The sequence below is a fragment of the Entelurus aequoreus genome, linkage group LG17 (genome assembly GCF_033978785.1).
Source record: "Entelurus aequoreus isolate RoL-2023_Sb linkage group LG17, RoL_Eaeq_v1.1, whole genome shotgun sequence".
NCBI classification, from domain to species: domain Eukaryota; kingdom Metazoa; phylum Chordata; class Actinopteri; order Syngnathiformes; family Syngnathidae; genus Entelurus; species Entelurus aequoreus.
In genome coordinates this window covers 2,391,011-2,404,431 of record NC_084747.1, presented here as the reverse complement: position 1 = coordinate 2,404,431, position 13,421 = coordinate 2,391,011, and the positions used below count along the sequence as shown (strand labels likewise).

Here is a 13,421-nt window from a genome sequence, read left to right as displayed (position 1 = left end):
TACATATCTGGATAACTCCACATACATATCAGGGTAACTCCACATACATATCTGGATAACTCCACATACATTTCTGGATAACTCCACATACATTTCAGGGTAACGCCACATACATTTCAGGGTAACTCCACATACATTTCAGGGTAACTTCACATACATATCGGGGTAACTCCACATACATATCTGGATAACTCCACATACATATCTGGATAACTCCACATACATTTCTGGATAACTCCACATACATTTCAGGGTAACTCCACATACATTTCAGGGTAACGCCACATACATTTCAGGGTAACTACACATACATTTCAGGGTAACGCCACATACATTTCAGGGTAACGCCACATACATTTCAGGGTAACTCCACATACATAACGGGATAACTCCACATACATATCGGGATAACTCCACAAACATTTCAGGGTAACGCCACATACATTTCAGGGTAACTCCACACACATATCGGGATAACTCCACACACATATCGGGATAACTCCACATACATATCGGGATAACTCCACATACATTTCAGGGTAACGCCACATACATTTCGGGATAACTCCACACACATTTCAGGGTAACTTCACATACATATCTGGATAACTCCACATACATATCGGGGTAACTCCACATACATATCTGGATAACTCCACATACATTTCTGGATAACTCCACATACATTTCTGGATAACTCCACATACATTTCAGGGTAACTCCACATACATTTCAGGGTAACTCCACATACATTTCAGGGTAACGCCACATACATTTCAGGGTAACTCCACATACATATCGGGATAACTCCACATACAGATCGGGATAACTCCACATACATTTCAGGGTAACGTCACATACATTTCAGGGTAACTCCACATACATATCGGGATAACTCCACATACATATCGGGATAACTCCACATACATATCGGGATAACTCCACATACATTTCAGGGTAACGCCACATACATTTCAGGGTAACGCCACATACATTTCAGGGTAACTCCACATACATTTCAGGGTAACTCCACATACATATCGGGATAGCTCCACATACAGATCGGGATAACTCCACATACATTTCAGGGTAACTCCACATACATTTCAGGGTAACTCCACATACATTTCAGGGTAACTCCACATACATATCGGGATAACTCCACATACATATCGGGATAACTCCACATACATATCGGGATAACTCCACATACATTTCAGGGTAACTCCACATACATTTCAGGGTAACTCCACATACATTTCAGGGTAACTCCACATACATTTCAGGGTAACTCCACATACATATCGGGATAACGCCACAAACCTCCTGACCTGGGCAGCCTGACACACGTCCGGCTCTTTCATCGGTGCCCAGCCCGGAGCCAGGTAAGGGGCCCGTCGTGACCAACTTCCCTGCGGGGCGGGGCGGCTTCCCCACCACCTCTGAAGCTCCGCCCCTGAGACCACCCAAGACTGTATGTGCCTCGGCTCGTGAAGGTTCTTGGGGACCTCTCAGACGGCAGTGGACCCCAAGAAAACCCGAGAGGTAAACTTTTTGCCTGTTATTTGTGTTGTACTCTCATTTAGGTTTGCAACTCATGCGCCCTTTCACGTCGTTGCCACAGGCGATGGCACGCAGCAGTCCCTGCATTGTGCGCTGTATATTCAAAATCTCCAACTGGTCTTCCGTCAGGTTCTTATGGTTTGCCTCGATGGTTCTTACTGATGACGGAATGTTTTCGCACGTTTTCCAGTTGGTGGTCAGATCGGCCTTGGTCTTTTGCAGTTCCATGACCGCGGTCTCCGTCTTCTTCACGCATTCATTCAGGGGACTCACACAAGTGTTGTTCAGTAGCTGGTACTCCACTTTGACCTTTTCCAGCAAGACCACTTGTTTGGTGGATTTGGCGATCAGTCCTATAGAGCGCTCCACCTCCAGCAAGATGCTCTCGTGCTTGTCAACGAGCTGCCGTTGCTCAAACAGGATCTTGTTCATGCGGCGCCGGACGTCTTCGGTGGCGCTCAGCTGGTTCCTGACCTGATCCAGCTTGGAGTTAACGACGGCCAGGCCGATCACCATGCAGCTGAACAGAACCAGGAAGCCCGTCAAACAGAACACGCCTTTGCACGGAGCCGTCATGCACGACGCCAGGGTGGGCGGCGGCCTCACGACGCCTCTTTCCACGTCAGGCCTCTCAGGCACTAAACTGGCGGAGAAAGGAAACCTTTGCTTGTCAGAAGGTAAACACACTTTTCTCAACTTCCTCATTCCCATTTGGCGCTTCACAGGCCTGCTTGCATTTGGAAAGAATCCCCAGTAAAAGAAAAAATGTTCATGGCTCAACAGCTCTAAGTCAGTCAATTTAAACTTTGTTAAGGGGAAATGTTGCCTATCATTCACAATACTTATGTCTATTTTTAAAAAAAACAAACATTCTAAAATCGTAAATAAAGGCTCGTCAAAGTCAGCCAAGGAGAGTCACACTACTCCGCCTATAAAATCTTCGAAAAAACAATTTGTTAAAATGCAGCTAATTGCAATTTTGGTGGTCAATTTTATTTTGAAAAGTATCGAAATACATTTTGGTTCTGGTACCAAAATATTGGTATCGGGTTAACTCGACATACATATCGAGATAACTCCACGTACATATCGGGATAACTCCACATACATATTGAGATATCTCTACATACATATCGGGATAACTCTGCATACATATTGAGATAACTCTACATAAATATTGAGATAACTCTACATAAATATCGAGATAACTCTACATAAATATCGGGATAACTCTACATACATATCGGGATAACTCTACATACTGTACATATCGGGATAACTCTACATACATATCGAGATAACTCTACATACATATCGGGGTACCTCCACATGAATATTGGGGTAACTCTACATACATATCGGGATAACTCTACATAAATATCGGGATAACTCCACATAAATATCGGGATAACTCCACATAAATATTGAGATAACTCTACATACACATCGAGATAACTCCACATAAATATCGAGATACCTCTACATACACATCGAGATAACTCCACATAAATATCGAGATACCTCTACATAAACATCGGGATAACTCTACATACATATTGGGGTAACTCCACAAAAATATCGGGATAACTTTACACATATCAAGATAACTACATACATTTCAGGGTAAACTTGACATACATATCTGGATAACGCCACAAACATATCAAGGTAACTCTACATAAATATCGGGATAACTCTACATAAATATTGGGGTACCGTATTTTTCGGACTATAAGTCGCAGTTATGCGACTTATGTGTGAAATGATTAACACGTTAGAGTAAAATATCAAATAATATTATTGATGTCATTCACGTAAGAGACTAGACGTATAAGATTTCATGGGATTTAGCGATTAGGAGTGACAGATTGTTTGGTAAACGTATAGCATGTTCTATATGTTATAGTTATTTGAATGACTCTTACCATAATATGTTACGTTAACATACCAGTTGGTTATTTATGCCTCATATAACGTACACTTATTCAGCCTATTGTTCACTATTCTTTATTTATTTTAAATTGCCTTTCAAATGTCTATTCTTGCTGTTGGCTTTTATCAAATACATTTCCCCAAAAAATGCGACTTATAAATGTTATTTTCCTTCTTTATTATGCATTTTCGGCCGGTGCGACTTATACTCCGGAGCGACTTATACTCCGAAAAATACGGTACCTCCACATACATATTGGGATAACTTTACACATATCAAGATAACTACATACATTTCAAGATAACTTCACATACATATCTGGATAACGCCACAAACATATCGGGGTAACTCTACATACATATCGGGGTAACTCTACTTACATATCGGGGTAACTCCACTTACATATCGGGGTAACTCCACTTACATATCGGGGTAACTCCACTTACATATCGGGGTAACTCCACTTACATATCGGGGTAACTCCACATAAATATTGGGGCAACGCTACATAAACATCGGGATAACTGTACATACGTATCGGGATAACGCTACATAAATATCGTGGTTACGTCACATACATATCGGGGTAGCTTCACATACATGTCGGGATGACTCTCCAAACATTGAATAAAGTCAAAGACAAATAGGGCATTTAAGAGAAGTATCCCACACTTCTGTTTTGGAAATGTAGATATGGGCATCGACGTCAACAATCCGATTTGTCTGAGTGGCTGGACAGAATTTTTAATTTCGTTTTTTTTTGAGGGGCCAGATGGTGGATGTCGGTGGCCGGATCCGGGTCTCCGGGCCGTAGTATGGGGACCCCTGGTGTACATGATCTTCGAAATCAGCGCATTCTGGCATTGATCAAGGAGAGCACAGTCTACTAAGTTCAATTCCCTGTGTGTCAAACATATTTGGCCAATAAATCGGATTCTCAGGACACACCATGAATGTTTTCCGTATTGTGTGAAAGCCTCACCTTATTTCAATGCTGTCAGCACAGACGGGCTGCTGTTCAATGCTGCCGGCACCGACGGGCTGCGGTTCGCGCTGCGGTTCGCGCTGGGGTTCTTCTTGGATATATCCATCCATATATTTTCTACCGCTTGTCCCTTTAGGGGTGGCGGGGGGTTCTTCTGCCCTCTTTGGCAAATACCTGGTACACAACAAAACAGCATCATGAGTTAGCTGACAACATGCATGGAGCATCTTGGTGTTTGCCAACAAGCAAACAGGACGTCACATAACGCATGTTACGTCCTATTAATCAGGAAGTCGCAAACAGATAGTTATCTTTCCGGAGCAGTAACTTGATGGCACTTTTGTAATACCCTTCCCTCTCTGCCTCTGCATTGAAACACTTTCAAATCTCTTAGCACTGCGCAGGTATCCTTTAATTGGGCCACCACAGAACCGGTTGATGTGTGGTTTGCTGCCTGCTCTGCTGCAGACAGGAAGGCCCCGCACAGGGTGACCAGGACAGCGGAGAAGATAATCGGCAGCCCTCTGACCTACCGAGAGGACAGTGCTTTCTCTCGCTGCCTCAGCAGAGCAATCTGCCGCCATCAGGGAAGAGCTTTCGGTCACACAAGAGCAGGACAAAGAGTTACCTGATGACTGCAGTGGGACAACCCACTCTGTGCTCCCCCAGTAAAGTGGAGGGACACTCAGGTTTAACACTAATTAATACGCGGTGACGCCACCACAATCAATGACAAGAAATAAGAACATTTTTGGACATTTTAGGGTAAGCTGAGCTTCCCTGGCAGTCTTGGAGCAATCAGCACTGCTGTGCACGTAGTTAGTGTGTGAAAGTCTCACCATATTCCAACTCTCTCATCGCCTTCATCTTCTCTCTTCTTTAAACTCCTGAGAGGTACACAATAAATGTTAATGTTGCGTTTTTCAACAAATCAATTCACACAAAACCCACCCTGTCCCTCTTCCTCTTATTCCCAAAAGCAATATGAAATTTAAAAGTTATTTGTCTCATTCTCTCGCTCTCTCCTTTTCCCTCCCCTTCTTTCTTTCTGTAGCAGCGTTAACTTTCTCCTTTGCAATCTGATGTTACTTGGAATCTCAAATAAATACTTCAAAAAGATCTTAACTTTCTCTGGACAATTCTTTATTGAATAGGAAAAATTCCAAAACAATATTAAACTATAAAACTGTGCATAGAATTCTGACTAACAGTTCACCAAAACTGCAAACTCAATCCATCCATCCATTTTTCTACCGCTTGTCCCTTTTGGGGTTGCGGGGGGTGCTGGAGCCTATCTCAGCTGCAAACTCCACATAACCAAAAGATATTCAGACTGGTTGGATCTGGTTTCTATTTATTTAAGTGGTTCTTAAAAAGTGGAACACAATCTCACGAAGGAGCTAAAAAGTTGCTTCCAAAAGAATCGTGTAAAAGTCTTACCTCCTTTTAGCTCTATCAGCACTCTGAGTTCGTTTGTCCTCTTTTCCACGCTTCTTCCCTTGGCTGCAAGTAACACAATACAAATCATCAATTCAGTGATTGCTCCAAAACAACTTGCATGTTGCATTTCTTGACAAAGCCAAAGCGGTGGTCGGCAACCTGCGGCATTTTAGTGGAGAAGTTCAAGTACCTCAGAGTCTTGTTCACGAGTGAGGGAAGAGTGCATCGTGAGATCGATAGGTGGATCTTCAGTAATGCGGACGCTGTATCGATCCGTTGTGGTGAAGAAGGAGCTGAGCCGGAAGGCAAAGCTCTCAATTCACCGGTCGATATACTTTCCCATCCTCACATATGGTCATGAGCTTTGGGTTAGGACCGACAGGAGAAGATCACGGGTACAAGCGGTCGAAATGAGTTTCCTCCGCCGGGTGGCGGGGCTCTCACTTAGAGATAGGGTGAGAAGGTCTGTCATCCGGGAGCTCAAAGTAAATTCACTGCTCCTCCACATCGAGAGGAGCCAGATGAGGTGGTTCGGGCATCTGGTCAGGATGCCACCCGAACGCCTCCCTAGGGAGGTGTTTAGGGCACGTCCGACCGGTAGGACGCCACGTGGAAGAGCCAGGACACGTTGGAAAGACTATGATTAGTCTCGCTAATCCCACATCTGCGGTCCCCTCCAAGTTTTCTCATTGTTATCCCATTGGGTTGAATTTTTTCTTGCCCTGATGTGGGATCTGAGCCGAGGATATCGTTCTGGCTTGTGCAGCCCTTTGAGACACTCGTGATTTAGGGCTATATAAGTAAACATTGATTGATTGATGTCTCCCGGCTGGCCTGGGAATGGCTCGGGATCCCCCGGGAGGATCTGGACGAAGTGGCTGGGGAGGGAACAGTGAGGCATGCTGGATACAACGAAGTAGAGGGGAATGTTAAACACGCTCCCCCAAGCACCACTACATAGCCTCCACCTAGCAGGTTGACTGTCCCCAACAACCTAACTGCCCAACATATAGTCCTAGGGGCGGCATGGGGATTGCTGTTGCGCCCGCTTGGTTGACCTTTTGAGCTGGTGGTGCAGGGACGCTCGGGCATCAGCAGGGCCTGGTATGGAGCCAGCCGATTACAGCAGAGTACTACCACCAAGTTCCACTTTCGCAGCCGCACCCAGTTCACAATGCCAGAGAGTCTGTCGAGGACGGTACATGGTCCCACCTAGTGGCTCAATAGATTTCAGGACAGTCCCTTCTTCCTCTCCAGGCAGTCTACCCACACCTTTGTCCCCACCTCTGCAGCGGGTGTTGCAAGCTCTCTTCAGGCGTCTCATCGACGGTCTGTCGGGCCAAGTTGTGCACCTTTCGCAGTCTGCCGTAGTAGTCTAGGTCAGGTTTGCTATCCACCTCTGGCACTGGAGGAGGCCCAAACACCAAGTCGACAGGCGTGCAAAGTTCTCGTCCTAACATCAAGGCTGCCGGGGTGCACTACAATGACTGTTGGACTGCTGTCCGATACACTCACAAGACCAGCAGCAGGCTCAGGTCCCAGTCCTTCTGCTGGTGGCTGGTAGAATCGACGAGCTGATTGGCCAGGGTGCGGTCGAAGTGTTCTACTGGGCCATCACTCTGGGGATGCAATGGTGTTGGCTGGTTCTTCTTTATCTCCAAACGCTGGCAGACCTCAGAGCCGTGGAGCTCCTCTGGTGTGGCGAACTTGCACAACATCTCATTGATCGGCACTCTGGTCAAGGATGGTGTAGGCTTGGGGCCACTTGTTGAAGTAATCCATTGCGACCAGGACCCAACGGTTCCCTCGCTCGATGACCAGGACTTCAACAGCCACCTGTTCCATGGGTGCCCCCAGCTGCGCGCAGTGTAAAATATTTAGTGCAGAAATATTTCTTGCTTCAAAACCTGAGACCCACTTCTGGTGATTTAAGACTGAAGTAATCCATCCTGTTTCAGGACCAGCCAATAAGGTGTCAAGTTTGCAGGTGAAGTTTTCTGCACTGATTTTTTTAGACTAAATTATTACACACAGGCTACGAGTGAAGTTACACAGGGGTAGGGGGGTCGCCTAAACAAGCTACGCGAGGCGAGAGTATACACCAGACTTTAGAGCAATCAGCACTGCTGTGCAAGTAGTTAGTGTGTGAAAGTCTCACCATATTCCAAAGCATTCATAGCCTTCTTCATCTTCACTCTTTGAACTCCTGAGAGGTACACAATAAATGTTAATGTTGGGTTTTCAACAAATCAATTCACCCAAAACCCACCCTGTCCCTCCCCCTCTCATTCCCAAAAGCAATATGACATTTGAAAGTTCTCTGTCTCATTCTCTCTCTCTCCTTTCTCCTCCCCTTCTTTCTTTCTGTAGCAGCGTTAACTTTCTCCTTTGCAATCTGATGTTACTTGGGATCTCAAATAAAAACTTCAAAAAGATCTTAACTTTCTCTGGGCAGTTCTTTATTGAATCTGAAAAATTCCAAAACAATATAAAACTTAAAACTGTGCATGGAATTCTGACTAAAAGTCTTGTTCAACAAAACTACACTCCACATAACCAAATGATATTCAGACTGGTTGCATCTGGTTTCTAGTTTTTTTAATGTGGTTCTTAAAAAGTGGAACACAATCTCACGAAAGAGCTAAAAAGTTGCTTCCAAAAGAATGGTGTAAATGTCTTACCTCCTTTTAGTTCTATCAGCACTCGGAGTCCGTTTGTCCTCTTTTTCACGCTTCCTCCCATGGCTGCAAGTTACACAATAAAAATCATCAATTCAGTGATTCCTCCAAAACAATTTGCATGTTGCATTTCTTAACTAAGCCAAAGCGGTGGTCGGCAAACTGCGGCTCTTTAGTGGAGGAGTTCAAGTACCTCAGAGTCTTGTTCACGAGTGAGGTAAGAGTGGATCGCGAGATCGACAGGCGGATCGGTGCGGCGTCTTCAGTAATGCGGACGCTCCTTTGTGGGGAAGAAGGAGCTGAGCCGGAAGGGTAATGACCGAAAGTACAAGATCACGGGTACAAGCGGCCGAAATGAGTTTCCTCCACCGGGTGGCAGGGCTCTCACTTAAAGATAGGGTGAGAAGCTCTGTCATCCGGGAGGAGCTCAAAATAAAGCCGCTGCTCCTCCACATCGAGAGGAGACAGATGAGGTGGTTCGGGCATCTGGTAAGGATGCCACCCGAAAGCCTCCCTAGGGAGGAGTTTAGGGCACGTCCAACTGGTAGGAGGCCATGTGGAAGACCCAGGACACGTTGGGAAGACTATGTCTCCCGGCTGGCCTGGGAACGCCTCGGGATCCCCCAGGAGGAGCAGGATGAAGTGGCTGGGGAGGGAACAGTGAGGCATGCTGGCAACAAAGAAGTAGAGGGGAATGTTGAATACGCTCCCCCAAGCACCACTACATAGCCTCCACCTAGCAGGTTGGCTGTCCCCAACAACCTAAGTGCCCAACATATAGTTCTGGAGGCGGAATGGGGGTTGCTGTTGCCGTTGCGCTCTCTTAGTTGACCTTTTGAGCTGGTGGTGCCGAGATGCTCGGGGACCATTCTTCCAGACGAGTCCCTTTCTTGGGCGTCAGGAGAGGCTGGTATGGAGACAGCCGATTACGGTAGGTTAATACCACCTGGTTTCGCTTTTGCAGCCGCACCCGGTTCAGCAGGTCAGAGAGTCTGTCGAGGGCGGTACACAGTCCAACCCAGTGGCTCAATAGATTTAAGGACAGTCCCTTCTTCCTTTTCGGGCAGACTATCCACACCTTTGTTCCCACCTCTGCTGCGGGTGTCGTAAGCTCTCTTCAGGCGTCTCATCGACAGTCTGCAGGCCAAGTGGTGCACCTTTCGCAGTCTGCCGTGGAAGTCAAGGCCGGGTTTGCTATCCACCTCTGGCACTGGAGGAGGCCCAAACACCAAGTCGACAGGCGGGCAAAGTTGTCATCCTAACATTAAGGCTGCCGGGGTGGACTTCAATGACTATTGAACTGCTGTCCAACACGCCCACAAGACCAGCAGCAGGCGCAGGTCCCAGTCCTTCTGCTGGCGGCTGGTAGAATCGACGAGCTGAATGGCCAGGGTATGGTTAAAGCGTTCTACCGGGCCATCACTCTGGGGATGCAATGGTGTTGGCTGGTTCTTCTTTATCTCCAAGCGCTGGCAGACCTCAGAGCTGTGGAGCTCCTCTGGTGTGCCGAACTGGCACAAAATCTCATTGACCGGCACTCTGGTCAGGGATGGCATAGGCTTGGGGCCACTTGTTAAGTAATCCATTGCGACCAGGACCCAACGGTTCCCTCGCTTGGTGACCAGGACTTTGACAGCCACCTGTTCCATGAGTGCCCCCACCTGCGCTCAGTGTAAAAATATTAAGTGTAGAAATAATTCTTGCTTCAAAACCAAAGACCTACTTCTGGTGATTTAAGACTGAAGCAATCCATCCTGTCTCAGAACCAGCCAATAAGGTGTCAAGTTTGCAGGTGAAGTTTTCTGCACTGAATTTTTTTAGACTAAATTATTACTACGAGTGAAGCTACGCAGGGGCAGGAGGGACGACGGCATCACCTACACAAGCTACGCGAGGCAAGAGTATACACCAGACTTTAGAGCAATCAGCACTGCTGTGCAAGTAGTTAGTGTGTGAAAGTCTCACCATACTCCAAGGCTCTCATCGCCTTCTTCATCTTCACTCTTCTTTGAACTCCTGAGAGGTACACAATAAATGTTAATGTTGTGTTTTCAACAAATCAATTCACCCAAAACCCACCCTGTCCCTCCTCCTTTCATTCCCAAAAATAATATGAAATTTGAAAGTTCTTTGTCTCATTCTCTCTCTCTTCTTTTTCCTCTCCTTCTTTCTTTCTGTAGCAGCATTAACTTTTTCCTTTGCAATCTGATGATACTTGGGATCTCAAAAAAAATACTTCAAAAAGATCTTAGCTCTCTCTAGAAAATTCTTTATTGAATAGAAAAAATTCCAAAACAATAAAAAACTATAAAAGTAGAATATGAATTCTGACTAAAAGTCTCTGTTCATCAAAACTGCAAACTCCACAACCAAATGATACTCAGACTGGTTGGATCTGGTTTCTAGTTCATTAAAAGTGGTTCTTAAAAAGTGGAACACAATCTCACGAAGGAGCTTAAAAGTTGCTTCCAAAAGAATTGTGTAAAAGTCTTACCCCCTTTTAGTTCTATCAGCACTCGGAGTCCGTTTGCCCTCTTTTTCACGCTTCCTCCCATGACTGCAAGTTACACAATAAAAATCATCAATTCAGAGATTGCTCCAAAACAACTTGCATGTTGCATTTCTTAACAAAACCAAAGCGGTGGTCGGCAACCTGCGGCTCTTTAGCGTCGCCCTAGTGGCTCCCTGGAGCTTTTCCAAAAATGTATGAAAATGGGAAACAATGGATGAAATTACATTTTGTGTTTGAATATGGTTTCTGTAGGAGCACAAACATGACACAAACCTTCCTAACTGTTAGAAAGTCTACTGTTTAATATGTTTGTGTTTATGCTTCACTGATGAGAGTATTTGGCAAGCGCCAGTTTGTCCTACTAATTTCGTCAGTCCTTGAACCCACCGTAGTTGTGTGGACTCATCAGCCCTGCATGGCATATTGCGGAAATAAAAACCCCCAAAAACTGTAAACATAGTGTGTGAAAGTCTCACCAAATTCTAATGCTCTTATTGCCTTCTTCATCTTCACTCTTTGAACTCCTGAGAAGTACACAATAAATGTTAATGTTGTGTTTTCAACAAATCAATTCACACAAAACCCACCCTGTCCCTCCTCCTCTCATTCCCAAAAGCAATATGACATTTGAAAGTTCTCTGTCTCATTCTCTCTCTTCTTTTTCCTCTCCTTCTTTCTTTCTGTAGCAGCGTTAATTTTCTCCTTTGCAATCTGATGTTACTTGGGATCTCAAATAAATATTTAAAAAAGATCTTAACTTTCTCTGGGCAGTTCTTTATTGTATAGGAACAATTAAAAAACAATATTAAACTATAAAACTGTGCATGGAATTCTGACAAAAAGTCTCTGTTCACCAAAACTGCAAACTCCACATAACCAAATGATATTCAGACTGCTTGGATCAGGTTTCTAGTTTATTAAAGTGGTTCTTAAAAAGTGGAACACAATCTCACTAAGGAGCTAAAAAGTTGCTTCCAAAAGAATCGTGTAAAAGTCTTACCTCTTTTTAGTTCTATCAGCACTCGGAGTCCGTTTGTCCTCTTTTCCACGCTTCCTCCCATGGCTGCAAGTTACACAATAAAAATCATCAATTCAGTGATTGCTCCAAAACAACTCGCATGTTGCATTTCTTAACAAAACCAAAGCGGTGGTCGGCAACCTGCGGCTCTTTAGCGTCGCCCTAGTGGCTCCCTGGAGCTTTTTCAAAAATGTATGAAAATGGGAAACGATGGATGAAATTACATTTTGTGTTTGAATATGGTTTCTGTAGGAGCACAAACATGACAACAAACCTTCCTAACTGTTAGAAAGTCTACTGTTTAATATGTTTGTGTTTATGCTTCACTGATGAGAGTATTTGGCGAGCGCCGGTTTGTCCTACTAAATTCGTCAGTCCTTGAACCCACCGTAGTAGTGTGGACTTATCAGCCCTGCCTGGCATATTGCGGAAATAAAACCCCCAAAAAACTGTAAACATAGTGTGTGAAAGTCTCACCAAACTCTAATGCTCTCATCGCCTTCTTCATCTTCACTCTTTGAACTCCTGAGAGGTACACAATAAATGTTAATGTTGGGTTTTCAACAAATCAATTCACCCAAAACCCACCCTGTCCCTCCTCTCATTCCCAAAAGCAATATGACATTTGAAAGTTCTATGTCTCATTTTCTCTCTCTTCTTTTTCCTCTCCTTCTTTCTTTCTGTAGCAGCGTTAATTTTCTCCTTTCCATTTGCATTCTGATGTTACTTGGGACCTCAAATATATACTTAAAAAATATCTTAGCTTTCTCTGGACAATTCTCTATTGAATAGGAACAATTCAAAAACAATAATAAAAACTATAAAACTGTGCATGGAATTCTAACTATAAGTCTCTGTTCACCGAAACTGCAAACTCCACATAACCAAATGATATTCAGACTGGTTGGATCTGGTTTCTAGTTTATTAAAGTGGTTCTTAAAAAGTGGAACACAATCTCACTAAGGAGCTAAAAAGTTGCTTCCAAAAGAATCGTGTAAAAGTCTTACCTCTTTTTAGTTCTATCAGCACTCGGAGTCCGTTTGTCCTCTTTTCCACGCTTCCTCCCATGGCTGCAAGTTACACAATAAAAATCATCAATTCAGAGATTGCTCCAAAACAACTTGCATGTTGCATTTCTTAACAAAACCAAAGCGGTGGTCGGCAACCGGCGGCTCTTTAGCGTCGCCCTAGTGGCTCCCTGGAGCTTTTTCAAAAATGTATGAAAATGGGAAACGATGGATGAAATAAAAAATGTTGTTTGAATATGGTTTCTGTAGGAGCACAAACATGA

The 13,421-nt window shown here is 44.5% G+C and overlaps 1 protein-coding gene across 1 annotated transcript; it reads right to left on the bottom strand.

Annotated features, from left to right (window-relative positions):
• Positions 1–1,205: 1,205 nt before the first annotated feature.
• Positions 1,206–13,195, bottom strand: LOC133632140 (uncharacterized). The gene is made up of 12 exons (XM_062024383.1): positions 13,138–13,195; positions 12,607–12,654; positions 12,112–12,174; positions 11,588–11,635; positions 11,094–11,156; positions 10,565–10,615; positions 8,603–8,665; positions 8,080–8,127; positions 5,922–5,984; positions 5,321–5,368; positions 4,479–4,655; positions 1,206–2,206 (listed from the first exon to the last, which is right to left on the bottom strand). The coding sequence occupies exons 11-12, from the start codon at positions 4,589–4,591 to the stop codon at positions 1,579–1,581; spliced, it is 741 nt and encodes a 246-aa protein (XP_061880367.1). The 5' UTR covers positions 4,592–4,655; positions 5,321–5,368; positions 5,922–5,984; positions 8,080–8,127; positions 8,603–8,665; positions 10,565–10,615; positions 11,094–11,156; positions 11,588–11,635; positions 12,112–12,174; positions 12,607–12,654; positions 13,138–13,195; the 3' UTR covers positions 1,206–1,578.
• Positions 13,196–13,421: the final 226 nt, after the last annotated feature.